This window comes from Oncorhynchus clarkii, chromosome 20 (assembly GCF_045791955.1).
Source record: "Oncorhynchus clarkii lewisi isolate Uvic-CL-2024 chromosome 20, UVic_Ocla_1.0, whole genome shotgun sequence".
NCBI classification, from domain to species: domain Eukaryota; kingdom Metazoa; phylum Chordata; class Actinopteri; order Salmoniformes; family Salmonidae; genus Oncorhynchus; species Oncorhynchus clarkii.
In genome coordinates this window covers 73041909-73068024 of record NC_092166.1, presented here as the reverse complement: position 1 = coordinate 73068024, position 26116 = coordinate 73041909, and the positions used below count along the sequence as shown (strand labels likewise).

Below are 26116 nucleotides of genomic sequence, written 5' to 3'. Positions count from 1 at the left end.
TCTCTCTAACTCTCTCTCTCTCTCTCTCTCTCTCTCTCTCTCTCTCTCTCTCTCTCTCTCTCTCTCTCTCTGTCTCTCTATGTCTGTTTAGTTTGTCAGGATCCTATTACCTACTGCACACATAGAAGCTACTGTTCCTGGTGTCCACATATCATCTACAAATACATGACAATGCACAGAACAGTTATAGACTGTTAACAACATACGATAACAACATACGATATTACATTCAGTTTTAAATAAAACATTAAGCAATAAGGCCCTAGGGTGTGTGGTATATGGCCAATATACCACGGCTAAGGGCCATTCTTAGACACAACACAATGACATGTTTTGTCATAACTGTGGTATATGGTCTGATATTCCACAGCTGTTAGCCAATCAGCACTCAGGGCTCGAACCATGCAGTGTATAATGAATTATACATTGAATGTAAAAAACATTAAGAACATCTGCTCTTTCTATGACATAGGCTGACCAAGCAAGTGACAATACATGTTTTACTATTTACACACTATTCATAGATACAGGACATATTCATATTCTTATATACAGCACAGTTGAATTAGATATTTAGAAAGAGATATGTGTTATTATCTGTTTTTTAAATCTGAACTTTTTACCTGAGTATCCTCTGGTGACAGAGCATTCCACCATGACATGGCTCTATACATACAGTGGGGCAAAAAAGTATTTAGTCAGCCACCAATTGTGCAAGTTCTCCCACTTAAAAATATGAGAGAGGCCTGTAATTTTCATCATAGGTACACTATGACAGACAAATGACTATGACAGACAAAATGAGAAAATAAATCCAGAAAATCACATTGTATGATTTTTTATGAATTTATTTGCAAATTATGGTGGAAAATAAGTATTTGGTCAATAATAAAAGTTTATCTCAATACTTATATACCCTTTGTTGGCAATGACAGAGGTCAAATGTTTTCTGTAAGTCTTCACAAGGTTTTCACACACTGTTGCTGGTATTTTGGCCCATTCCTCCATGCAGATCTCCTCTAGAGCAGTGATGTTTTGGGGCTGTTGCTGGGCAACATGGACTTTCAACTCCCTCCAAAGATGTTCTATAGGGTTGAGATCTGGAGACTGTCTAGGCCACTCCAGGACCTTGAAATGCTTCTTACGAAGCCACTCCTTTGATGCCCAGGCGGTGTGTTTGGAATCATTGTCATGCTGAAAGACCCAGCCACGTTTCATCTTCAATGCCCTTGCTGATGGAAGGAGGTTTTCACTCAAAATCTCACGATACATGGCCCCATTCATTATTTCCTTTACTTAGATCAGTCGTCCTGGTCCCTTTGCAGAAAAACCCCAAAGCCCCAAAGCATGATGTTTTCACCCCCATGCTTCACAGTAGGTATGGTGTTCTTTGGATGCAACTCAGCATTCTTTGTCCTCCAAACACGACGAGTTGAGTTTTTACCAAAAAGTTATATTTTGGTTTGATCTGACCATATGACATTCTCCCAATCTTCTTCTGGATCATCCAAATGCTCTCTAGCAAACTTCAGACGGTCCTGGACATGTACTGGCTTAAGCAGGGGGACAAGTCTGGCACTGCAGGATTTGAGTCCCTGGTAGCGTAGTGTGTTACTGATGGTAGGCTTTGTTACTTTGGTCCCAGCTCTCTGCAGGTCATTCACTAGGTCCCCCCGTGTGGTTCTGGGATTTTTGCTCACCGTTCTTGTGATGATTTTGACCCCACGGGGTGAGATCTTGCGTGGAGCCCCAGATCGAGGGAGATTATCAGTGGTCTTGTATGTCTTCCATTTCCTAATAATTGCTCCCACAGTTGATTTATTCTCTCATCTTTTTAATTGGTGGCTGACTAAATACTTTTTTGCCCCACTGTAACTGAGTAACCTCTGGTGGCAGAGCATTCCACCATGACATGACTCTATACATAACTGAGCGACACATTAAATCTGTTTATTTTCTGGGGAGTGTAAAGAAACCCATAGTGGTGTGTCTGGTGGAGAATATATGTCTGGTGGGGTATATATGTCTGGTGGAGTATGTATGTCTGGTGGGGTATATATGTCTGGTGGAGTATATATGTCTGGTGGGGTATGTATGTCTGGTGGGGTATATATGTCTGGTGGGGTATGTATGTCTGGTGGGGTATATATGTCTGGTGGGGTATATATGTCTGGTGGAGTATATATGTCTGGTGGAGTATATATGTCTGGTGGAGTATATATGTCTGGTGGGGTATGTATGTCTGGTGGGGTATATATGTCTGGTGGGGTATATATGTCTGGTGGAGTATATATGTCTGGTGGGGTATGGATGTCTGGTGGGGTATGGATGTCTGGTGGGGTATGTCTGGTGGGGTATGGATGTCTGGTGGGGTATGTATGTCTGGTGGGGTATGTATGTCTGGTGGGGTATATATGTCTGGTGGGGTATGGATGTCTGGTGGGGTATGTATGTCTGGTGGGGTATGTATGTCTGGTGGGGTATGGATGTCTGGTGGGGTATGGATGTCTGGTGGGGTATGTCTGGTGGGGTATATATGTCTGGTGGGGTATATATGTCTGGTGGGGTATGTATGTCTGGTGGGGTATGGATGTCTGGTGGGGTATGGATGTCTGGTGGAGAATATATGTCTGGTGGGGTATATATGTCTGGTGGAGTATATATGTCTGGTGGGGTATATATGTCTGGTGGGGTATATATGTCTGGTGGGGTATATATGTCTGGTGGAGTATATATGTCTGGTGGGGTATATATGTCTGGTGGGGTATGGATGTCTGGTGGGGTATGGATGTCTGGTGGGGTATGTCTGGTGGGGTATGGATGTCTGGTGGGGTATGTATGTCTGGTGGGGTATGTATGATGTCTGGTGGGGTATGGATGTCTGGTGGGGTATGTATGTCTGGTGGGGTATATATGTCTGGTGGGGTATGGATGTCTGGTGGGGTATGGATGTCTGGTGGGGTATGGATGTCTGGTGGGGTATATATGTCTGGTGGAGTATATATGTCTGGTGGGGTATGTATGTCTGGTGGGGTATATATGTCTGGTGGGGTATATATGCCTGGTGGGGTATGTATGTCTGGTGGGGTATGGATGTCTGGTGGGGTATGGATGTCTGGTGGGGTATGTCTGGTGGGGTATATATGTCTGGTGGGGTATATATGTCTGGTGGGGTATGTATGTCTGGTGGGGTATGTATGTCTGGTGGGGTATGGATGTCTGGTGGGGTATAGATGTCTGGTGGGGTATGGATGTCTGGTGGGGTATATATGTCTGGTGGGGTATATATGTCTGGTGGGGTATGTATGTCTGGTGGAGTATATATGTCTGGTGGGGTATATATGTCTGGTGGAGAATATATGTCTGGTGGAGTATATATGTCTGGTGGGGTATGTATGTCTGGTGGGGTATGGATGTCTGGTGGGGTATATATGTCTGGTGGAGTATATATGTCTGGTGGAGTATATATGTCTGGTGGAGTATATATGTCTGGTGGGGTATGTATGTCTGGTGGGGTATGGATGTCTGGTGGGGTATGGATGTCTGGTGGGGTATGTCTGGTGGGGTATATATGTCTGGTGGGGTATATATGTCTGGTGGGGTATGTATGGTGGGGTATGGATGTCTGGTGGGGTATGGATTTCTGGTGGGGTATGGATGTCTGGTGGGGTATGTATGTCTGGTGGAGTATATATGTCTGGTGGAGTATATATGTCTGGTGGGGTATGTATGTCTGGTGGGGTATGGATGTCTGGTGGGGTATGTATGTCTGGTGGGGTATGTATGTCTGGTGGGGTATGTATGTCTGGTGGGGTATGTATGTCTGGTGGGGTATATATGTCTGGTGGGGTATGTATGTCTGGTGGGGTATATATGTCTGGTGGGGTATATATGTCTGGTGGGGTATGTATGTATGGTGGGGTATGGATGTCTGGTGGGGTATGTCTGGTGGGGTATGGATTTCTGGTGGGGTATGGATGTCTGGTGGGGTATGGATGTCTGGTGGGGTATGTATGTCTGGTGGGGTATGGATTTATGGTGGGGTATGTATGTCTTGTGGGGTATATATGTCTGGTGGGGTATGTATGTCTGGTGTGATATGGATGTCTGGTGGGGTATTGATGTCTGGTGGGGTATGTCTGGTGGGGTATGTATGTCTGGTGGGGTATGTGTGTCTGGTGGGGTATATATGTCTGGTGGGGTATGGATTTCTGGTGGGGTATGGATGTCTGGTGGGGTATGTATGTCTGGTGTGATATGGATGTCTGGTGGGGTATGGATGTCTGGTGGGGAATGTATGTCTGGTGGGGTATGGATGTCTGGTGGGGTATGTATGTCTGGTGGGGATATGGATGTCTGGTGGGGTATGGATGTCTGGTGGGGTATGTCTGGTGGGGTATATATGTCTGGTGGGGTATGTATGTATGTCTGGTGGGGTATGTGGTGTCTGGTGGGGTATATATGTCTGGTGGGGTATGGATATATCTGGTGGGGTATGTGTCTGGTGGGGTATATATGTCTGGTGGGGTATGTCTGGTGGGGTATGTGGATGTCTGGTGGGGTATGTCTGGTGGGGTATGTATGTCTGGTAGGGTATGTGTGTCTGGTGGGGTATATATGTCTGGTGGGGTATGGATGTCTGGTGGGGTATGGATGTCTGGTGGGGTATGTCTGGTGGGGTATGTATGTCTGGTAGGGTATGTTTGTCTGGTGGGGTATATATGTCTGGTGGGGTATGGATTTCTGGTGGGGTATGTATGTCTGGTGGGGTATGTATGTATGGTGGGGTATATATGTCTGGTGGGGTATGTATGTATGGTGGGGTATATATGTCTGGTGGGGTATGGATTTCTGGTGGGGTATGTATGTCTGGTGGGGTATGTATGTATGGTGGGGTATGTATGTCTGGTGGGGTATGTATGTCTGGTGGGGTATATATGTCTGGTGGGGTATGTATGTCTGGTGGGGTATGTATGTCTGGTGGGGTATGTATGTCTGGTGGGGTATGTATGTCTGGTGGGGTATGTATGTCTGGTGGGGTATGGATGTCTGTTTGAATTGTATGTGAATAGATTATACAAGAGGTAAGACATTTTCAATACATAACTGTTTCTTAAAAAGACAAGAAGAGAAGTAGTCAATTTGTCCTCAACCATGAAAGACTATCATGCAAGTTGTTGACGTTAGTTCTGGATGTGCAGTTAGAGCAAGGCTGCTTTGTTTTGAGCCAGATGCAGCTTTGTTAGGTCTTTCTTTGCTGCACCTGACCACTGTTTCCCGGGTGCCGATGACGTGGATGTGGATTAAGGCAGCCCCCTCACCTCTCTGATTCAGAGGGTTTGGGTTACATGCGGAAGACACATTTCAGTTGAATGCATGTACAACTGACTAGGTATCCCCTTCCCCATGTTACCTGACAGTAATCAAGATGGGATCAAGATCAGAACCTGAACAACAACTACAGTTTCTGTGTCAAAGACGCTCAACATCTCTTTATAACAGACATGCCTCTTCACGTCTTCCCCCCCCCTCTCTCGATCTATGTCTCTCTCTTTCTCTCTCATCCCCTATCCCTCTAATGAGCCAGACTGTAGTCTCTCCATGGTTGTGATATAAAGTGCTGCCTGAGAGCTCTTCTCTTGATTTAAAGGCCCTGCTGGTCAGTCAGTTAAACCCACACCACCCACCTCCTACTATCTGCCTCCTCTCCCTCTCCTCTCCTCCTCTCCATCTCCACCTCTCCACTCCTCCACGCTCGTCTCATCATCGCACAGTACTGCGTCTGCACTCCTCTGTCTTAGAGGTGCTTAACTGGGACTTGTTCTTTCTCTCTCGTTCTCTCTTTCTTTCCCCTCCCTCGCTCTCTCTCTCTGAGGAGAGTATCACACACCTAGTATAAATTCCATCTGTGCTATCCACCACTTGGTTTGGAGGTTAAACAGCCAACAGTATGAGCTTTTCTATCTTTCTTCATTCCTTGTCCTCAACCTGGCTCAGTTTATTTTCCTGGGGATTATAAACAAAGGACCGGACAAAGGGAACAACTGTACTTGCAGAGACAGAAAAAGATTCAGTTGAAAACTAAAGGGATAGACAATGAAGACAGGGAACAATAGCTGGTTTTGAGCATATGATAGTACACATGCACTGGTGCGGAGCACAAAGTTAAAAGCTTGGAAACGAGCAGCCTGGAAACAAACCAGGGCGCATGGGTGGCGCAGCGGTCTAAGGCGCTAGAGGCGTCACTACAGACCCTGGTTCGTTTCCAGGCTGTATCACATCCGGCCGTGATTGGGAGACCCATTGGGCGGCACACAATTGGCCTCGTGTCGTTAGGGTTTGGCCGGGGTAGGCCATTACTGTAAATAATAATTTGTTCTTAACTGACTTGCAAATCTAATTTTATTGATCACATACACCTGGTTAGCAGATGTTATTGTGAGTGTAGTGAAATGCTTGTGCTTCTAGTTCCGACAGCAGTGCAGCAGTATCTAACAGGTAATATCTAACAATTCAACAAACAAACCTAATACACACAATCTAGTAAAGGAATGGGATGAGAATATATAAGTATAAATATATGGATGAGCAGTGACAGAGCGGCTAAGATGCAATAGATAGTGAAGAATAGATAGTGAAGGATACAGTATATAGTATATACATATGAGATGAGAAATGTGAGGTATGTAAACATTCTTAATGTGGCATTATTAAAGTGACTAGTGTTCGTTCCATTTATTAAAGTGGCCAATGATATCAAGTCTGTAGGTAGGCAGCCACCTCTTTGTGCTAGTGGTGGCTGTTTAAAAATCGGATGGCCTTGAGATAGAAGCTGTTTTTCAATCTCTCTGTCCCTGCTTTGATGCACCTGTACTGACCTCGCCTTCTGGACGGTAGCGGGGTGAACAGGCAGTGGCTCGGGTGGTTATTGTCCTTGATGATCTTTTTTGCCTTCCTGTGACATCGGGTGTTGTAGGTGTCTTGGAGGGCAGGTAGTTTGCCTTGGTGATGCGTTGTGCAGACCACACCACCCGCTGAGAGCCCTGCGGTTGTGGGCGGTGCAGTTGCCGTACCAGGCTGTGATACAGCCTGAAAGGATGCTCTCAATTGTGCATCTGTAAAAGATAGTGAGGGTTTTCGGTGACAAACCACATTTCCTCAGCCTCCTGAGGTTGAAGAGGCACTGTTGTGCCTTCTTCACCACACTGTCTGTGTGTGTGGACCATTTCAGTTTGTCTGTGATATGTACACAGAGGAACTTAAAACTTTCCACCTTCTCCGCTGCTGTCCCATCGATGTGGATACGGGATGCTCCCTTCGCTGTTTCCTGAAGTCCACGATCATCTCTTTTGTTTTGCTGACATTGAGCAAGAGGTTATTTTCCTGACACCACACTCCAAGGGCCCTCACCTCCTCCCTGTAGGCCGTCTCGTCGTTGTTGGTAATCAAGCCTACCACTGTAGTGTCGTCTGCAAACTTGATGATTGAGTTGGAGGAGTGCATGGCCATGCAGTCATGAGAGATCAGGGAATACAGGAGAGGGCTGAGAACGCACCCTTGTGGGGCCCCAGTGTTGAAGATCATCAGAGTGGAGATGTTGTTTCCTACCTTCACCACCTGGGGGCGGCCCGTCAGGAAGTCCAGGACCAAGCTTGACAGGGCAGGATCGAGACCCAGGGTCTCAAGCTTAATGATGAGTTTGGAGGGTACTATGGTGTTGAATGCTGAGCTGTAGTCAATGAACAGCATTCTTACATAGGTATTCCTCTTGCTTTGGTTTCTTATGGACAACCAAGTAGAATAAGACAAAAAATAATGGTAGAAAAACAGAAGGATGTATTGCCTAGTTAAATAAAGGTTAAATACATTTTTAAATGAAAAGCTTTTTCACAAAACCATTTTCCTTAGTTTCCCACCACAGCCTGTGTGACATCATACAACAAGACAGCAGCTGTGCTCTGTCATTCCATTGCCAAGGCCACACATGGCTACAGTGGGACTACTTTTGGGACCAGGTGGTAGAATATGTAGGGGTGACAGGGCTTTGACCTCTCTCTCTCTCTCTCTCTCTCTCTGCTCTCTCTCTCTCTGGTCTCTCTCTCTCTGCTCTCTCTCTCTCTGATCTCTCTATACTGTATATCCCCCCTCCTTCCTCTGCTCTCTATGGAAAAGTAAACACAGTACACACACCTCCATAGTCACCTGCCCCCTCCTGTTTATCTCTCTTTCCCTAGTTTCATTAGAAGTTTACTGGAGGTGCTGGTCTGACAGTTGCTGACATACTGTTGTACCGCTTACCCCCTCACAGAGAGATATGCTGTGTTCCAAATGGCACCATATTTCCTTTTAGTGTACTACTTTTGACCAGGGCTCATAGGGCAGAGGGTGCCATTTGGGATATCCCATAGAGAATGAGACAGGCCTCTAGTGGCCAAAAGGCAGTTTTAGCATGGGCAGCGCCATTGAGGGATCCCACCATATTAATGTCGTCAAGTGAGTGGGACTTCCAACTTCATTGGCTGATCCTTCCTGGTGACCCTGTTGGAGTCATGTCCAACCGGGTCATCAGGATGGATCAGTCAAGTGCTGCTCATGCTGTCACAGATGCTATTAATGGCACAGAATGATACGTCCTCTATCTATAGCTATGGGACACACACAGAGGTATTCTAGGAACACACCTACATCAGCCTGAAATATTTTCTAAGCTACACAAGCAATGTTGTTGCAGTACTGCTATACTGCCACATGGTGGTATCCATGTAACAAGTAATGGATACAAAACCTGGCCTAGGTATAGTCACCACATACCTGACTGGTGACATCATCTAGCTTCAGGGGATGCATACTGAATCAGTTTGTGTCATTCTGTTTAGGACACCCAATCAGACCTGAACGATGTGTGATTCAAAGCAGGTATCACTCTTGTTAGACACGATTTGTCACCAATTTGTTGTTGCCATGAAAAAGTTTACCTGTGAGTTGGGATTTAGGGAGTCAGACTCATGTCCTTGTGAAGCATGTGGGCCTGATAGATTGTATTATTAGCTGTAATTATGCAGATTGCAGCCCTGAGAATTATTATTAAACACACACCACAACACACACACAGACACACACACAAACACTTCATTAATACTGATCATAATTAGGGTAAACATATTCAGCAGGTGCGGCACTCAGTTTCAAGGGTTGCAAATGAGGAAGGATGGAGCTCTCTCTCTCTTGGTGGAGGTTGTGTATAGCTGATTCAGTAACACCAGGTGGTTACCCTATATAAAGTGTTGAGAGGAAGTTCTCACTTTCTGTCTTCTCACTTTCAGAGCATCTGTTGTGTTAGCAAATTCAACAGTTTCTGAAAAGTGTGTCCTCTTCAGAACTTTATTTGAATTTGTCCAACTGTTGGAAAAAGTGAAGCATTTCCAATCCAAGTTGTCTTTGGTTCCTTTTTCAGCATTTGCTTTGGTTTCCTATGGACAGCCAAGTAGACTAAGACAAAAAAGAATGGAAGAAAAACAGAAGGATGTATTATCCCCCTTGTGTTCGCCTGCTAAGATTACTTTCTCTGCAACCATGAAAAGTATCAGTATTCCCTATCCTCTGTCCCATATCCTCTATCATATTTCCCCTATCCTCTATCCTCTATCCCCTATCCTCTATCCTCTATCCCCTATCCTCTATCCCATATCCCCTATCCCCTATCCTCTGTCCTCTATCCTCTTTCCCCTATCCTCTTTCCCCTATCCCCTATCCTCTATCCCCTATCCTCTATCCCCTGTCCCATATCTTCTATCATATGTCCCCTATCCTCTATCCTCTATCCCCTATCCTCTATCCTCTGTCCCCTATCCTCTATCCCCTATCCTCTATCCTCTATCCCCTGTCCCATATCCTCTATCCTCTGTCCCCTATCCTCTATCCCCTATCTCCTATCCTCTATCCCCTATCCTCTATCCCCTAATCTCTATTCCCTATCATCTATCATCTATCCCCTAGCCCCTATCCTCTATCCACTATCCTCTATTCCCTGTCCCCTATCCCCTATTCTCTATTCCCTGTCCTCTATCCCCTATCCTATATCCCCTATCACCTGTCCCCGAACCCCTATCCTCTATTCCCTGTCCTCTATCCTCTATTCCATATCCTCTATATTCTATCCCCTATCCTCTATCCCATATCCTCTATCCCATATCACCCGTCCCCGAACCCCTATCCTCTATTCCCTATCCTCTATCCCCTAATCTCTATTCCATATCCTCTATCCCCTATCACCTGTCCCCGAACCCCTATCCTCTATTCCCTATCCTCTATCCCCTATCCTCTATCCCCCATCCTCTATCCTCTATCCCCTATCACCTGTCCCCGAACCCCTATCCTCTATTCCCTGTCCTCTATCCCCTAATCTCTATTCCATATCCTCTATCCCCTATCACCTGTCCCCGAACCCCTATCCTCTATTCCCTATCCTCTATCCCTTATCCCCCATCCTCTATCCTCTATCCCCTATCACCTGTCCCCGAACCCCTATCCTCTATTCCCTGTCCTCTATCCCCTATCACCTGTCCCCGAACCCCTATCCTCTATTCCCTATCCTCTATCCCTTATCCTCTATTCCCTATCCTCTATCCCCTATCCTCTATCCTCTATCCCCTATCCTCTATCCCCCATCCTCTATCCCTTATCTCCTTTCCTCTCACTGCGACCCAATGAGATCAGCTCAGCCTCAGCAGCAATGCCACTGTTGGGCTTTTCTTCCTCTCCGGCGGTCCAAAGAGGATGTCGTTCAAACGCCACCGTGACAACAGGACAGAGCTTGACTGAGCATCAGTCTTGGATCCCAAGAACTGAATGGGGAGCATTGAGCTGAGCCTTTAGCCTGTTTGGTTCTTTAGTCCTGGACCCACTGAGAAGCACTGAGCACAGACCACTGAGCCAGAACCTTTAGGTTCTTTAGTCCTGGACCCACTGAGAAGCACTGAGCACAGACCACTGAGCCAGAACCTTTAAGTTCTTTAGTCCTTGACCCACTGAGAAGCACTGAGCACAGACCACTGAGCCAGAACCTTTAAGTTCTTTAGTCCTGGACCCACTGTGAAGCACTGAGCACAGACCACTGAGCCAGAACCTTTAAGTTCTTTAGTCCTGGACCCACTGAGAAGCACTGAGCACAGACCACTGAGCCAGAACCTTTAAGTTCTTTAGTCCTGGACCCACTGAGAAGCACTGAGCACAGACCACTGAGCCAGAACCTTTACGTTCTTTAGTCCTGGACCCACTGAGAAGCACTGAGCACAGACCACTGAGCCAGAACCTATAAGCACAGACACTGCAGCATTGAACATCACAGAGCAGCACAGAATATATATCCTGGGCTCTGCTGTGTAGTGTTTATCAGCAGTCAGAGATGTATGCCCACATGTTCTCTGTACCCCCTTAACCCTCAAGCTCTCCCAGTCATTCTCTCTGCTGTGATAGCTCTCTGGTGAGGGAATTAATGGGTTTTTATGAGCCTTGTGAGCATGGACTGACTTCTGTGGACAGCTCTCCACTTACTGCCAAGCTCTGTGTTTGTGTGTGTGTGTGCGTGTGTGTGTGCTGCGTGATCCACATTTTATCCTTCCCATCCTTCGTGGCATTCCCCCATTTCCCTAACGTTTAGCTGGGGCTGCAGATGGTCTGGAAATTAGAGCGCCAGCTCGGAGGATAGGAGAAAAATAGGAGAAAAAAAATAAAGGGCTTTTTTTATTTTCTTCCCTTGGAAGCTGCAGCGTGGGGAAGTGAGGAGGGAGTCATTAAATGACTCTGTGATTGGCTGCTGAGAAGCCATCAGGCCCGCCAGCCAACACAACTACTGCTCCCCTCGATGGGGACCATCGGACCGTTGGGCCACACCACTAGGTTCTGATTCCCCATCTCTATAGGACCGAACCTATACTCTCCACCCAGAGAGAGAGAGAGAGAGCGAGAGAGAAAGAGAGAAAGAAAGAGAACGAGAGAGAACCAGAGAGAGGGAGAAATAGAGAGGGAGAGAACTAGAGAGAGGGAGAGAACTAGAAAGAGGAGAGAACTAGAGAGAGAGATAACTAGAGAGAGGGAGATAACTAAAGAGAGGGATAACTAGAGAGAGAGAGAACTAGAGAGAGGGAAAGAACTAGAGAGAGGGAGATAACTAAAGAGAGGGATAACTAGAGAGAGGGAGATAACTAAAGAGAGGGATAACTAGAGAGAGGGAGAAAACTAGAGAGAGGGAGATAACTAAAGAGAGGGTTAACTAGAGAGAGGGAGAAAACTAGAGAGAGGGAGAGAACTGGAGAAAGGGAGAGAACTAGAGAGAGGGAGATAACTAGAGAGAGGGAGAGAACTAGAGAGAGAGATAACTAGAGAGAGGGAGAGAACTAGAGAGAGGGAGAGAACTAGAGAGATAGATAACTAGAGGGAGAGAACTAGAGAGAGGGAGAGAACTAGAGAGAGGGATAACTAGAGAGAGGGAGAGAACTAGAGAGAGGGAGAGAACTAGAGAGAGGGAGAGAACTAGAGAGAGGGAGAAAGAGTGGGAGATAAATAACATGAACAAAGACCAGCCTGAAAAGCTGTATCTCTCCCTCTCCTCCATTCACTGCCCATCAGTGTCTGTCTGTCCAGTGGATAGAAAGAGAGAGATGAAGCCCCACATCCCCAGTTTATTTTCACCCAAAATAGGCTCTTCCTCTGCAATGCTCTCTGGCTCCACTGATTCGCTGTTGTGGAGCCTGTTCATTTGCATAGACCCTCTCCCTCCTGCTCCGTGGCTGGCTGTTGAAGCTCCCCCCTCCTTCCTCCCTCTCTCCCTCCCTCTCTCTCTCTCTCGTCCTCTCTCTCCTCCTCTTGCGCACATCTTGCTGGAGCTGCGCTCGCTCGCTGAAGCCGTTGCTGCCTGTTTCTCAGCCTGTGAGTGTGTGAGAGAGAGGTGTGTGTGGCTCCGTATACAGAGCAGCCACTCTCTCTCAGTGCTGCCGCGTCGTTGCCTCTCTACTGGGTACTGCAGGGAGAGTAGAGGGAACCTCTAGGAGCGAGGCTTGGCACACCTCGCAGGTACAACCATTCCCGCGCCACCCTCTCGACAGCTGCTGCCCACCACCACAAGCAAATTTTAAAGCTTTACTTCGGATGCACTCAGATTCCTCTAGACATCCTCTGAAAACAGGAAGGAGAACAGGGAGGGAAAACTTGGAAGGAGGGAACATTCCATTTGCTTTGATTAAGGAGATGTTGAAATTGTGCCTGTGATGTTTTTTTCCCTTAAAATCTGAGGCTGATATTCAATGTGGATTTTCGGGAGTTATATCATTTTTTGAGAGGAGAAAATTATCCATTTGATTCTGTGAGCTCTTCCTCGCAGAATAAGAAGTGAGAGAAAAGGAGAGAGAGAACGCGAGCGAGGAAGTGTGATAGGGGAATTGGAGCAGTGTGAGATTTCTCAGATGCTGTTTGAGGAGTGTGTCCTAATTTCTTGAGTGCATATTTTTTCCTCCTCTCTTTTTCTCCACAATGAATGATCGTACTTCTTCCATGGTTACCTTTGTACCCTTGTGGATTTCCTAACCCACCGGAAAAAGTGCAAGAAGGCACTCTTTTCTTTTCCCTAAATTTGTCCGTGATTAGCTCTTTTCTGCTGTGGATTCTCTGTGGATTTGTTGGTTGGTCGACAGTGTGAGTGTCTTGGGTTTTGTGAGTGGCGAGAGAGCATTGTGTTGGCAGGGTACTAAGGGGACTATGGGCCATTGGGCTCATCACTAAGGTCCCAAACCTTTATCCTCAACTCGCCTTGCTGGCCTCTCGGGGAACCATGTTGGAAAGTTGGAGGACAAAGCTTGCCCCCACCACTGGCCCCTCGAGGCCCAGGCAGGAGCACCTCTGCTGGGGCTTGACCTCCTCTATCTCCCCTGTCTCCCCTGTCTGCCTGGTTCTCTGGATGACTGCTCTGGCCCTGGGGTGTGTGGCTGGATCTGGGCCTCACTCGGGGCCACCAGGGGGAGGCACAGAAGCAGTGGAGGGCCACCACCACATTCACCTCAACCATGGGGGCAAGCGTCACCATTCCGTGCCTATCGCCATCCATAGACCGCCTGCCGCCTTGCTACGGGCAGGCCACAGTAAGTATCCTTTCTACTCTGACCACCTCGGCTCTATCTGACAGCTTCTATAAACCAATTAGCAGAGGCTTTTCTTCAAAGCCATTTACAGTAGTGTGTGCATACATTTTCCTATGGGTGGCCCCAGCTGGAATCAAACCCATGATCCTGGCGGTACAAGCACCATGCTCTACTAACTGAGTCACAGAGGACCACAATGTATGCCACATGCCGTCACCATCTTCCTACGCTCTGTGGGGCAAGTTTTATTTTGGGCCCCTGTGGCCTCTTTCTACTTCTTACAGTCTAATTACTGGGATGAACTAGTTGTCTTTTGGAGAAGTATTTTATTTATATTTGGTTTTGTTTGGTGCTCATTGGATGTAGATGTATTCTGGTCCCTTACAGCTCTTTTCCCCATAATCAAGTCCAGGTTCTGCGGTGAGCAACTTGTCTATTGGAGACATTTTATTTTAATTTGCAGCAAAACATTTATATTTTACAGCTACCAGACGCTGTTATCAAGAGTGACTTACATTAGCAATCAGGGTTAAATGCCTTGTTCAAGGGCACATTGGCCGATTTTTGGACTCCCAACGCTCTTAACTGCTAAGCTACCTGCCGCAATACAATAATGATATTTTCCTTGAACCATTACTGTAGCCTTCCTCCTATATCCATCTCTCCCCAATTTGTCCCCTGGCTACACCCTCTCTCTCTCTCTCTCTCTCTCTCTCTCTCTCTCTCTCTCTCTCTCTCTATCTCTCTCTCTCTCTCTCTCTCTCTATCTCTCTCCCTCCCTCTCTCTCTCTCTCTCTCCCTCTCTCTCTATCTCTCTCTCTCTCTCTCTCTCTCTCTCCATCTCTCTCCATTCCTCTTTTGTCTGGCTCAGCATAGTTCCCTCCCTCCCTCCCTCCCTCCCTCCCTCCCTCCCTCCCTCCCTCCCTCCCTCCCTCCCTCCATGGCGCCTCAGATTATCCCTATCCCTCTCTCCAGATGCTCTGTGGTGCATCGGCCACAGCCAGATAAGACAGGATTACAGGGTTGTGGTGTAGTGCTCACTCTTGCCCCCGGGGGGTGATAGAGAGACAAATGTGCATTGGACTTAAAGCAATAGAGGCAGGATGCTGTTTGGGTGGAGTGTTTGTGTGTGTGTGTGTGTGTGTGTGTGTGTGTGTGTGTGTGTGTGTGTGTGTGTGTGTGTGTGTGTGTGAGAGAGAGAGGAGCCCTCTACCCTATAATGGCGTTTAGGTCCTTGTTGGTCTCTGCTTGTGAAGATAGCCCATTAGATAAAGTGTCAACTACTGGGAATTGCTCTTATATATCCCCCATTTCCTACTATATGTGATCTATTGGAGTGTGTGTGTGTGCCTGACTGTGATTATGGATGTGAATGGGTATGGGGATGCCACATTAGCGATAAATGTTCTCTATTTTCAGACTAATAGCCGTGTAATTGATGTCATGATTCTCCACTAGGAGATGTGGGGAAAACCATAATGTTATTAACCCTTGATACAGGATAGTACACAATGTGTCACATGGTCTTAGAGGCACACTGTGTATACAGTCCAGACACTCAGGATGACGTAATGCTTAGTCGCCTAACGTTGTGGAGTGTGCGCTGTAGAGATGCCCTGGATCAGTGTAGGCATTGCACTATCCTCCTCTGTATAGTATGGTGTCATTACGAATAAACAAAAGTAACATGAGGACAGAATGTGTCACCCTACAGTCAAACAGTGTTTTCTACATTGTATACAATCCAGCAACAGTCGATTTTACACGGTTGGATTCAGTGTAGGCATTGCATTACCCTCCTCAATATGTAGCGGCGTAACTATGATAAAACACTACTGTAACATGTTGACAAACAGGTCATGTGATTGATGTGTTTGAGTTGGCCTGGATATTCCCTCTCTCTCTCTCTCTCTCTCTCTCTCTCTCTCTCTCTCTCTATCTCTCGCTCTCTCTCTCTGTCTGTCTGTCTCTGTGTGTGTGCAGCTAACGTATGTAGGTATGTAGGTTGAGCTGTTTAAGACATTTAGGAGCGGTGGCACATTTTCAGAGGGTCGATGAATGTGTCCTGGATTCAGCTTGGTTACCTCAGGAATGGAAAGGACAGCAATGCTAAGAAGATGATGTAGGAAATAATGGAGTGGGAGTCGGTAGAACAATGTGGATTAGGTGGATGGGAGGAAGGAGGTGGAGGAAATAGGATGAGGTCTGGATGGGGAGGAGGAGGAAATAGGATGAGGTCTGGATGGGGAGGAGGAGGAAATAGGATGAGGTCTGGATGGGGATGAGGAGGAGGAGGATGAGGGGATGGAAGATTGAATGTTGAGAAAGAGGAAGATGAAGGGTGGGAAGGACGAGGTAGGAACAGATATTCAGATGGGGAGATGGGAAGAGGAGTAGGTGGTGGAGGTGTACAGGTAGATGGGAGATGTTCTGTCCTGCTGAGATGGCAGGATAGGCAATTAGTCCACTCTGCTTGTCTGGAGGGGTCAACACTCCTCCCACACCCTCATCCTTCTCTCCTGTGTGTGTGTGTGTGTGTGTGTGTGTGTGTGTGTGTGTGTGTGTGTGTGTGTGTGTGTGTGTGTGTGTGTGTGTGTGTGTGTGTGTGTGTGTGTGGGTGGGTGGGTGGGGGTGTGTGTGTTCATTTATTTGCATTAGGTGCATTTAAGTTGCTCTTTTCTTGTGTACTTATTGGCTACACTGTGACTTGTAGCCTGTACAGAAAACATGCATAGCTTTATTAATAATGAATATACATTAGCCAAGACACACAGTGAGGAGGTTTATGAATGAGAAATGGCACACACAATGGTAGACACGATGTTCAACACAGTGCCTGACTCAAGGACAAAGCTTGTTACTTTTTTTTTAAAGCCAGTTTCCTTTTCCTGATTCCAGACATGCTGTGCTGGAGTTTAATTTGCATTTGCTCGTTCCTCACACAGAGAGGTGGGAGCACACACACACACACACACACACACACACACACACACACACACACACACACACACACACACACACACACACACACACACACACACACACACACACACTCACAGACGCACACACACACACACACACACACACACGTACACACACAGAGGGAGCTTTTCTCACATGCACCAATTAATTTTTTTTAGGTCCTTTCCTTAATCTCCTGTATTACATTATCCTCTTTTCTCTCCACAATTGTAAATCAAATAACATTTTATTGGTGACATACACATATTTAGCAGATGTTATTGCAGGTCTAGCAAAATGCTAGTCTCTGTTTTGCGCTCACTCTATCACTTGTTGTATTGTTCTCCCTCCCTCCCCCTCCATCCCTCCCTCCCCCTCCCTCCCTCACGATCCTTCCCTCCCTCCCTCCCTCCATCACTCTACCTCTTTCTCTCTCTCCCCTCCCTCCATCCCTCCATACCTCCATCCCTCTCTTCTCTCTCTCCCACCCTCCCTCCCTGAATCTCTCCCTCTCTCCTCCCTCCCTCTGTTCCCAGTACTGTGTAGCTGTGTGGTGTCACCCTCCATCTAATCCTGTTTGCATTACTTACGTAACAGTACCTGCCGTTCACTGTTATCGTCACAACTGCACTTACCATTGTCCCAGGTGATTAGCACAAACAAAACCAGGCCTGCGTCCCAAATAGCACCATGTTCCGTATTTAGAGTACTACTTTTGATCAGGCCCCATAGGGCTCTGTTCAAAAGTATTGCACTATATAGGGAATAGGGTGTCATTTGGGAAGCAGCTCAAATAAAGCCAGCCTGGTGTTGGATGCAAATTGCTCCAATCTCTGTTTTATGAAGTGTAGAATGGATTTTATATAATATGTATTTGTAGAGTGGATGGGGTAGTTATTTCCGTCTTAATATTTCGCTGCTCTAAATACATGTTATAATGTACCGTTGTTTTCAAGCTCTGGTCCATCTTTATTGCAAAACATTTATCTAGACATTCCCCTCAACCTTTCATGTCATATGCAGTATGTTTGTGTGTATGAGTGTCTGTATGAGAAATCTAACTCGGATTAAACTATAGAATAACACATTTATTATCCAACAATAAACATCTGGCTTTTATTTCCATTTTGCGTTGAGCTAGAATGTTATCAGCTATCGATTTCTATTGCAGATAGGAGGAACATTACCCTTGGTCACGATGTACTGATGAAAGGTCTGCATTGTTTTAATGAGGCCCAGTGAAAAATAATGAATATGTCTCAAATTACACCCTATTCCCTATGTAATGCACTGCTTTTGACCAGGAACCTGTATGGCTCAAGATCTGAGACAGCTAGCGAGAAAGAGAGAGTAAGACCTATGTAGAGAGATAGAGAGAGAGAGAGAGAGAGAGACAGCGAGAGAGAGAGTGACAGAGTGGGGAAGAAAGAGGAAGATAAGGATCATGATAATGAATAAACTGGGGTATCACTCTTCATTTCTCCTCTCATCCTCTTACCCCAGAGTGATGAAGGCAGATGTGATGGACCAGGAGGAGGAGAGAGGAGAGCATCCTTGGGTTTACACAAAAAATCACTTTGAGATAAACAGGAAATAGCTGTCGACAATCCGTTATGGGGTGGAGGCTGGGGCTTCCATTGATGCTGGGAACCTGTTGTAGATTTAGTTCTCTTCTATCCACTTCCTAGTTCTTACCTGCCGTCAAATCACCAAATCGTTCCCTAGTGGCCTCATGGGTGGACAGTTATTCATATTTTTCATAATTAGTCAAAATTATTTGTCAGACGGTTTTGTTATATTTTAGACTTCTGTGATGTATTTAAAGTGTAATATTGGGATGCAAACTCGTAATTAAATACATTTCAACTCTAAATCTGACATGGTACAGGTCTCTTCTTTTTTTAAAGGTGTATACTTTTGTTTCAATGTAGATTTCTTTAAGACCACCAAGAAACACTTGCACTATGTGACCCTTATGTAGCCTACTGCAGTGAAAGGTTAATGGAATCCTGCACCCTGGATGAGCAGATACATCACCCCTTTATGATTATTTGGGACTAGTTGATACTCCTGCTCCATCAAACACTCCTAATACCACTTTTGTATCTCTAATCTCTTATTCCAATTTGTTCATCGAAGTCAGCAGAGCAATGTAGGGGATTGTAATCAATTAATCTCTCTACCTTCAGAGCTACTGGCGGAACGGATACGAGAGTGTTGTTCTGCTGTGGGTGCAAGGGAAGAGAAAGAGAGAGAAAGAGAGGGAAGGAGAGGGAAAGAGAGGGAAGGAGAGAGGGAAAGGTAGAGAGAGGGAAAGGGAGAGGGGGAAAGAAAGAGAAAGTGAGAAAAAGAGAAAGAGAGAGAGGGAGAAGGGGAAGGGAAGAGATGGAAAGCAAGACGAAGGGGAATGGAAGGAAAGCAAATCATTTCCCCCAAAAAACGTATTGTACTCTAACTAAACAGGCTGCTGCTGCGAGAGAGAGGGAGGCGGAGAGAGACAGAGAAAAGGAAATGGAGAGAGAGGGAGACGGAGAGAGACAGAGAAAAGGAAATGGAGAGATTGAGAAAGAGACAAATATAAAGACAGAAATAATGAGAGACAGAAGTAAAAAGAGAGATGGAAAGAGAGATGGAGAGAGAAGGATGGAGAGGGAGACAGTGAAAGAAGGAAATAGAGAGCACGAGGGATAGAGAGATTGAGAAAGAGAAATAGAGAGGGGGCAGGCAGAGAGAGAGAGAGAGAGAGAGAGAGAGATTGAAAGAGATAGAGGGAGAGAACTAGAGAGAGTGAGAGAGCTAGAGAGAGGTAGAAAGAGAGGGAGAGAACTAGAGAGAGGGTGAGAACTAGAGTGAGGGAGAGAACTAGAGAGATAGAAAAATAGAGGGAGATAGAGGCAGGCAGAAGGAGAGAAATAGGGAGTGAGATGGAGATATACACTGAATTGCAGGTTATGTGGGTCCCTGTCGGTGCCTCTCAGGCGGTGTGTTGTGGCTTGTCCCTTTGCCGAAGTCACTCTGAGATTGTGTGTGTGGCTGTCTGACAGTATCGGAGCAGAACAGAACAGAGGGGATGGCTTGGCAGATGCAGATCTCTATACATGTTTCCCTCTGTCTCCAAGGGACCCCAGTTGAATACTGACCCCAGCTAGGAGTGACAGACTGATTGGTGCCATCTTCTCATCTCTCTCTTCTCCTATAGGTGTGCTTCAGGTCTTTGTCCTACTTGTATTCTAGCTCTTATTCTCTCTCTCTCACCCCCTGGTGTACCACTCTGTATCTTACTTAGCAGCACCTGACACACACACACACACACACACACACACACACACACTGATCTCTCATCTCCCTCCACACCGGACACGGCCTGGTTCCCACTACAGGCACAAGAGGAGACCACACATTCCCTTTGCTTGGTTGGGCCCTGTTGGGGAGCTAGGAGAATGAGGAAGTGTGTGTGTATTTGTCCGGTGGAGGGAGATGAAAACTGACTGTGCGTGCGACTGGTAAAGAGGCGGTCAGATGAGTAATGGTGCCCTGTTTGGGAAAAGGAGGATAGACTGAAGTAGAGGGGGGGGGGGGAGAGTAAGAGAGAGAAGCCCCTTTGAATTTAATTGAATTGAGAGAAAGAGAGTGCACGATGGGGTAGAGGGAGAGAGAGAGAGAGAGAGAGAGAGGAGAGTGGGGAAGTGAGAAAGACAGTGCTCCACATTTGACTCAAGGGGACATTTGTGTGATGGCTCTTGGATGAGTTAGAGCCAGAGAGTGCATCTCCCATCAGGCAGTCTGTTGAATCATCATCATCATCAACATCATCATCTCTCTCTTCAGTCTTTCTTATTCTCCCTCTCTTCCTCTCTCGCCTCTCTCTCTCTCTCTCTTAATTCAATTAAATTCAAAGTGTCTTCATTGGCATGGCAGACATATTTACATTGCCAAAGTAAGTGGAAAAAGCTAACAAATCAACAACAACAACCAAAACCAACGAAGAGAATAAAACAAAACAAAAACCATAACGCTCAGAAATTAACAGTAAACATTACACAGACAAATGGTTTCAAGAGAATAATGTTTAAAGTGTATATATTATTAGCTCTGTACAGTGTTTTGACAATGTGCAAATAGTAGAATGTACATATGGCAGGGGTGGGGTGAATGAATAGGCTGATAAATATAGGTTATATTTACAGTGGTGTTTCTGACCCACTGGTTGCTACTGGGATTGCTCACTGCGGTATTGGGCGAAACAAATTCTTTGTTTGTCAAAATTTGATTTGTGTTCAAATTCTTTGTGGGTTTGTGAAATTTGAGGGAAATATTTGTCTCTAATATGGTCATACATTTGGCAGGAGGTTAGGAAGTGCAGCTCAGTTTCCACCTCATTTTGTGGGCAGTGTGCACATAGCCTGTCTTCTCTCGAGAGCCAGGTCTGCCTACGGTGGCCTTTCTCAATAGCAAGACTATCCCCACTGAGTCTGTACATAGTCAAGGTTCGTCTTTGTTTTAGGTCAGTCACATGGTCAGATATTCTGCCACTGTGTACTCTCTGTTTAGGGTAAGGTAGCATTCCAACTTGCTCTGTTTTTTTGTTGAATCTTTCCAATGTAACAAGTAATTATGTTTGTGTTTTCTCATGAATTGGTCAGGTCTAATTGTGTTGCTATCTTGGGGCTCTCTGGGTTCTGTTTGTGTTTGTGAAAAGAGCCCCAGAACCAGCTGGCTGAGGGGGCTGTTCTCTAGGTCTTGCAGGTTGGGGCTTTGTGAAGGAAGGTTTGGGCATCACTTTACTTTAGGTGGTTGTGGAATTGAATGTCTATTTTCTGGATTTTGATAAGTAGTGGGTATAGTCCTCATTCTGCTCTGCATGCATTGGTGTTTTACATTGTACATGGAGGATGTTTTTGCACAATTCTGTACGCAGAGTATAAATTGGGTGTTTGTCCCATTTTGTGAATTCTTCGTTGGTGAGCGGACCCCAGAACTCACAACAATAACGAGCAACGGGTTCTATAACTGGCTAAAGTATTTTTAGCCAGATCCTAATTGGGGTGTCAAATGTTATGTTCCTTTTGATGGCATAGAAGGCCCTTCTTGCCTTGACTCTCTCAAAACAAATAGGATTTCAACCAAGGTGAGATGTTGACACAGCGACACCACAGACAGTAGCTAGATCCCCAGGAGTGGTTGTTTCCTGCTGTACCCCTTGTGTGAAGCACCATGCTAAGTCTTAGGTCTCCACACCCTGACAGTGTGTCCAGTGTGTGATAGAGGGAGAGGCTGTGTTTGAGAACAGAGAAGAGGGGGAGAAGCAGCAGAGTAGCTCATTGTGGTCAGGCTAGGGTGTGATAGAAGCTAATTGGAGAATCCCTAAGAATCCCTGTGTGCGTGTGCGTGTGTTTGTGTGTGCGTGCATGTGTACGCGTTTGTTTGTACTCTCGTGTGTGTGCGTGCATACATGCAAGTGTGCACAATTATGTGTGTACCTGCCCGTCTCTAGCCCAGAACCTTCAGTAATTGACTGACTAAATGTCTCTCCATCTCCCTGAAGTGTCCTGGCAGAGGAGAAACAAGAGAATGATATGAATAAAGAAGAGGCAGTGAATTAAATACATAATCCCTACAGAGTCTATATGTGTCACCGTAATGAGCTGGTTGCTCTCCTGGTTGCTCTCTCTCATTATATTCCTCTTCCTCTCCCCTCTCCCCAGACATATTGTAAAACACATTTGTGAATCATGTTCATTGCTTTTTAATGGCAATACTTTTTTTATAGATGGTTCTTCTGACCTGTGCTCTAAAGATGGCATTTTCCCAAAATGTTTTGATTCAGTTGATTCACATTTCTTCGATTCACATTTTTTTTGTTCACATTTCTTTGGTTCACTTTTCTTTGATTCACTTTTCTTTGATTCACTTTTCTTTGGTTCACTTTTCTTTGATTCACTTTTCTTTGGTTCACTTTTCTTTGATTCACTTTTCTTTGATTCACTTTTCTTTGGTTCACTTTTCTTTGGTTCACTTGTCTTTGATTCACTTTTCTTTGGTTCACTTTTCTTTGATTCACTTTTCTTTGATTCACTTTTCTTTGATTCACTTTTCTTTGATTCACTTTTCTTTGATTCACTTTTCTTTGGTTCACTTTTCTTTGGTTACTTTTCTCCAAATGTGAATTTTTAGAACTACTAATAGAACTAATAATTATAAGAGTGTTGCATCAATGAAGAAAAAAAAGAAACAATTCCCAAAGCCCTGAAACCCTCAATATTATAGAAACGTATGTCTTTAACATTCTTCCATATCATGTTATTGCATTACATCACTATTTCAGTGGTTTGGACATTTTACATGTACATTTGAGTCACATGCTCTTATCCAGAGAGACTTACAGTTAGTGCATTCATCTTAAGATAGCTCTGTGGGACAACTACATATCGCAGGCATATTAAGTCAATTTTTCCTCAGCAAAGTTGCTATCATCAGATTCAAAGCTAGAAGGGTCTATAGCTGGTCTATAGCTGCCAATCAAACTTTCAAGGTGTTAGGTTTTTAGTCGATCAATTCCACACAGTAAAAACAAACAAAAAACAAACATAAACTTCCCTGTCAGTTTGGTCACCTGTTTAGCCTACACGACAGGCTTAAGTTAATAGAAAAATAAATGCTTAAACAAATAAGTGCTTAAACATTAAATAAATGAAACTGATAAACCCCCCAAAGCAGCAGCAATTGTATGCATGTTTGTGTGTGTTTGTGCACGTTCATGTGTGTGAGCGTGTGTTAGCGTGTGTTTGTGTGTGCGCGTGTGTGTGTGTGTGTGTGTGTGATTGTGTGTGTGTGTGTGTGTGTGTGTGTGTGTGTGTGTGTGTGTGTGTGTGTGTGTGTGTGTGTTGTGTGTGTGTGTGTGCGTGTGTGTGTGTGTGTGTGTGTGTGTGTGTGTGTGTGTGTGTGTGTGTGTGTGTGTGTGTGTGTGTGTGTGTGTGTGTGTGTGTGTGTGTGTGTAAAGCAGGAATATGCACTGCAATATATATCACAGAGGCAGTAGTCATGTTGCAATACAACAACTACTCACACACTCACACACGCACAAACACATGCACGCAGACACACACACACGCCCAAACACACACACACACGCACAAACACACACACACACGCACAAACACACACACACACGCACACACACACACACACACACGCCCAAACACACACACACACACACACAAACACCAGTGCATACACTCGTGTAACACACATACACACACGAACGTGCACACAAGCATGCCAAACACAGGTACACATGCAAATGTGAACCCACACACACACTAACACTCCCACCCCCACACCCCCACACACACACGCAGGCATGCACGCACGCACACACACACACACACACACACACACACACACACACACACACACACACACACACACACACACACACACACACACACACCGTAATATTGATGCCTGCCTAGTAGTTCCCTTTTCTCTTGATCGTTTTCAGTGTCTTTTTTTTTACTTTAAATTTAATTTCCTTAAGCTATGCAGTTAATTAAATAACATCATACCATTTAGTAAAGGCTTACTTACAAAGTGTGGCGACGTGGAGAAGCCAAAGGGAAAGTAGATATTTAATCCTGCAATTAAGGCCAAGGCATACTGAGTCCCCTGGGTATAGATAACAGAGTAGAGAATGAGGCAGGGGATAGTCTATATAGTCTCACATAGATGGAATTAATCACAAACATTAATGAGTGAACATGTAGTGCCTTCAGAAAGTATTCATACCCCTTGACTTATTCCACATTTTGTTGTGTTAAAGCCTGTATTCAAAATGGATTAAATATGTTTTTGCTCACTCATCTACACACAATACCCCTTAATGTTTTTATTTTTTAATTGAACCTTTATTTAACTAGGTAAGTCAGTTAAGAACAAATTCTTATTTACAATGATGGCCTACCAAAAGGCAAAAGGCCTCCTGTTGTAAATAAACATACATCACAACAAGAGAGACACCACAACACTACATAAAGAGAGACCTAAGACAACAACACACATCACGACAAGAGAGACAACACAACACTACATAAAGAGAGACCTAAGACAACAACATAGCATTGCAGCAACACATGACATCACAGCATGGCAGCACCACAATCAATCAATCAATTAAATGTATTTATTAAGCCCTTCTTACATCAGCTGATGTCACAAAGTGCTGTACAGAAACGCAGCCTAAAACCCCAAACAGCAAGCAATGCAGGTGTAGAAGCACAGTGGCTCCAGTGGTAGGAGCACAAAACATGGTACAAACATTATTGGACACAGACAACAACATAAAGGGCCAGAAGGTAGGGACAACAATACATCACGTGAAGCAGCCACAATTGTCAGTAAGAGGGTCCATGACTGAGTCTTTGTATGAAGAGATTGAGATAAAACTGTCCAGTTTCAGTGTCTTTTGCAGCTCGTTCCAGTCGCTAGTTGCAGTGAACCGAAAAGAGGAGCGACCCAGGGATGTGTGTGCTTTGGGGACCTTTAACATAATGTGACTGACAGAACGGTGTTGTATGTGGATGATGAGGGCTGCAGTAGGTATCTCAGATAGGGCGGAGTGAGGCCTAAGAGGTTTTTATAAATAAGGATCAACCAGTGGGTCTTGCGACTGGTATACAGAGATGACCAGTTTACAGAGGAGTATAGAGTGCAGTGATGTGTCGACTAAGGAGCATTGGTGGCAAATCTGATGGCCGAATGTTATAGAACATCTAGACGCTCGAGAGCACCCTTACCTGCCAATCTATAGAAAACGTCTCTGTAATCTAGCATGGGTAGGATGGTCATCTGAATCAGGGTTAGTTTGGCAGCTGGGGTGAAAGAGGAGCGATTACGATACAGGAAACCAAGTCTAGATTTAACTTTAGCTTGCAGCTTTTATATGTGCTGAGAGATGGACAGTGTACCATCTAGCCATACTCCCAAATACGTGTATGAGGTGACTACCTCAAGCTCTAAACCCTCAG

General features: G+C 45.3%; 1 protein-coding gene across 13 annotated transcripts in view; it reads left to right on the top strand.

Annotated features, from left to right (window-relative positions):
- Positions 1-26116, top strand: part of LOC139376886 (neurexin-1a-like) — a 574009-nt gene that overhangs the window by 323152 nt on the left and 224741 nt on the right. For 2 of the 13 annotated variants that reach the window (XM_071119872.1, XM_071119871.1), the window contains exon 1: positions 13699-14132. The exons of the other annotated variants lie outside the window; for them this stretch is intronic. In XM_071119872.1, the coding sequence (XP_070975973.1) occupies positions 13826-14132 (307 nt within the window). In that variant the 5' untranslated portion in view covers positions 13699-13825. Of the gene's footprint in view, positions 1-13698; positions 14133-26116 lie in introns of those variants that run through there. 13 annotated transcript variants of the gene reach the window in all.